Raw genomic sequence first — 3,249 nt, 5'->3', positions numbered from 1 at the left:
TAGTGACAAGTGGTATAATATTTTTGTGTTGTAATGATGCTTAGCCATTTATTTATGAAATATGTAGTAGCTCCCTTGTCCAGATCATTAATCACCAGCCACGAAGGTGAGGATAGACCACCTTGAGGATATTATTCTGCAAGACTATACATATCGTTATTTTATTTAGCTTGAAAGATATCTTTCCATGATAATGGTGAAAAAACCCCAACTTAATTACATTATTCTGCAAGACTAAACATAGCGTTATTTTATTTAGCTTAAAAGATATATTCCGATGGCGTAAAGTATAGTTCAAGCCAAAAACCTGAATTTAAACTCATTGGTGGTTAATAAGAGCACCTTCCTAATCCTGGAATGCTTACAAAATAATTGTCTTGAAGTAAAAAATATTTGCTTTTGTTAACTAGATAGTATAAAGCAACATTAAATGACTTATGATTTTAGAGTAAGTGAATTAAATACCTTCCAAATACGTACACATTCATATCAAAAGTCCTTATAGTGTATAACAATGCACTCAATGAACTGGCTACCTACAACCAAGTCTCTCTGATTTGGGTACCCGGACATGAAGGACACGAAGACAATGAAAAGGCAGATCTTTATGCCAAAAAAGAGGCAAAAGAGCCATTCATCTGTTGAACCGCTTTCTTTGACTGTAATAAAAAAAATATAAAACATGAGACCAAGAAATGGATACAACAAAACATCATGGAATATTGAAATAGCACTTGAATTTTGATGCCAAAAGAAAAAACACCGCACTCAACCTAAACAAGAAGCGTCTAAAGGCACTCTCTGGTGTATTAACAGGCCACGCCGCCTACAATAAACATCTCAACAAAACAATATATCCGACACAAATATTTGCAGATTCTGCTGAGATGAGGAAGAGTCAATGAAACAACTGATCTATGGAACTGTGATGCACTAGGCTACAGAAGATATAAAATTTTAGGTGCATACCAACTACAGGTTGAAGAACTGGTTCGTTTCCTTGAGATACTAAATTCCTAAATACAAAAGGGGACAAAATATATCAAACTGAACGCAGTGCATAAAGGCCTAAGCGAAACCTATAAACTAGCACCATTACAATGTATTAAATTAATTTAAATTTATTTCTAGACGCAATAAATACAAAAAAAATTTTATTGTTTAGAGCTTAGATATCTCACACTGCTACTGCTCTTACAATAAAGCCTTATATTTTTTCCTTTTGGCTGTAAAAAATAAATTTAATTTTATTTGATAATAATTTATTAAAAGCTTACTTACATTCTTCAAAATGTGTTTTCAAGAAGAATTTGGTCGGTCATAAATATTTATGAATTTTAAATGTATTAAAACATTTTACCACACGCAGTCATCATTCCAACAAAATACGTAAACTACATCTTCAGGAAACACCAGTGACCTCTTGAAAACGATATGAATAAGTTTATTGCAAATACTGAATAAATGTTTATTCACGGGATCTTTATATTCTACATAATTGATTTAGTTCTGTAATATTTTCATTTATATTTTATTTACTGATTTCATGAAATCCCCCCTCCTGCTCCATCTACTGCATGAGCTTCTCATTTTATTATTATTTCTTTTTTTATGCGCAGATGGATGGCAACGGAGTCTCTTTATGATAACATATTTTCTGTTAAATCGGACATTTGGAGCTTCGGCATACTAATGTGGGAAATTGTAACACTTGGCTCAACACCATATCCAGGCATATCAGCTGCAGATGTTATGCGAAAAGTAAGTGTATTTGTTTATGAAGGAAAACTTATATAATATTAAGCTTGAATCGATACACAAAAGGAATAATAAGACACTGCCATGTTGCCATACTGCCATATTGCATTAAAAAAATCTCATACTTTTTCCTGCGTGTTTTGCTCTGATAATTCAACATAAATAATAACAGAATAACCACATCAGGTTTTTAATAATGTAGTGATTTGTGAAAACGGAAAGAAAATTATGTTATTTTAAGATAGATACTCGTGCTTATTCAATAATGCTTTAATATGCCATATTATATAAAAAAAATAAAAATAACAAATTATTTAATGTTAATATTTTTTGCCGAGAGTGATCCATCTTACGACGAAAAGAAACTATTTAAAAAATTAGAAGAGTTCGAATAAAAATGTTTTGTTGTTGTCTTTTCATTTCTATTCGAACTCTCTCAACTTAAATTATATTTATTCATGCTTTAACTCATTTAATTTTTTCATGTATTTAAAAGACAAAACAATTCATTAGTTTTAAGGCAAAACAATATTAAATCTGAAATTGAAATTATAATTTTAATATAAATTATTAACTTATAAAATTAATTATTATTATCTTTAATATTAATAATGTCTATATAATGCCTACAGGTACGTGATGGTTATCGGCTAGAAAAGCCTGAACATTGCCGCAGGGAACTGTATAACATCATGTATTATTGCTGGTCCAGCGATTCTAATGAGAGGCCAACTTTCTTGGAGGTTGTTCAGATGCTCGATAAATTGTTACACACCGAAATGGATTACATTGAATTGGAACGTTTTCCCGATCACAATTATTATAATATCGTTAACTTAAGTGGAGAAAAATTATAAATCAACCAAAAATAATATTCATTATTGTATAAGATAATATAAATAACATAAAATACTTCTGTCAAATCTAATCTAATCAAATCAAGTAAAACATATGAAAAATCAATTTATTAAAAATCAAACTACGCATATTATATTGTGATGGATAATGGTTATTATTATAGTCTTCTCTATTATTACAAAAAAACTGCCAGTATATAAAATAATATATATATGTATACTATATAGTATATCTACTGAATCTGTGACATATTTTGATAATAGGAATAAATTGCAACAATATCCACATAAAGTGCGAGTACACTAGGTATATCACAATCCCTTACACCCGCTCTATAAAAGTAGAACACAATTCTGTCTGGTATTCTAACAAATCCCAATAAAAATAATATCTTTCAATTATTGATAACGAAAACTAATGATTTTAATAAATAATATAAATAGTAACAGCATGTATAGTATATTTAAGTAATAAGTTATTTATTTTAGTTTTTTAATTTTCAAATAATTTTAGTTTAGTTTGTCTGTAAATATTTTTAAACATTAAAGACTTAAATGTTATTTATTAAATTAATTAGATATAAATATTTTTATATAAGAGTCAGTTCGAAAGAATTGTGCTCATGGTCAATAT

The 3,249-nt window shown here is 28.8% G+C and overlaps 1 protein-coding gene across 1 annotated transcript; it reads left to right on the top strand.

Moving 5' to 3' along the window:
* The first annotated feature begins 1,373 nt into the window (after positions 1-1,373).
* Positions 1,374-2,615, top strand: LOC119685447 (tyrosine kinase receptor Cad96Ca-like). The gene is made up of 2 exons (XM_038099725.1): positions 1,374-1,761; positions 2,391-2,615. The coding sequence occupies exons 1-2, from the start codon at positions 1,612-1,614 to the stop codon at positions 2,613-2,615; spliced, it is 375 nt and encodes a 124-aa protein (XP_037955653.1). The 5' UTR covers positions 1,374-1,611.
* Positions 2,616-3,249: the final 634 nt, after the last annotated feature.

Source organism: Teleopsis dalmanni, chromosome 2 (genome assembly GCF_002237135.1).
Source record: "Teleopsis dalmanni isolate 2A chromosome 2, ASM223713v2, whole genome shotgun sequence".
In the NCBI taxonomy this organism is placed as follows: domain Eukaryota; kingdom Metazoa; phylum Arthropoda; class Insecta; order Diptera; family Diopsidae; genus Teleopsis; species Teleopsis dalmanni.
The sequence above is the reverse complement of the archived record's forward strand: the minus strand, read 5'-3'. Positions and strand labels throughout refer to the sequence as shown.

What these genes read in the sequence shown, in the direction of transcription:
- LOC119685447 (XM_038099725.1), top strand. Translation starts at nt 1,612, where the DNA reads ATGCGCAGATGGATGGCAACGGAGTCTCTTTATGATAACATATTTTCT. An exon ending in CTGCAGATGTTATGCGAAAA is followed by an intron (nt 1,762 to 2,390) that starts GTAAGTGTATTT and finishes TAATGCCTACAG; the next exon opens with GTACGTGATGGTTATCGGCT.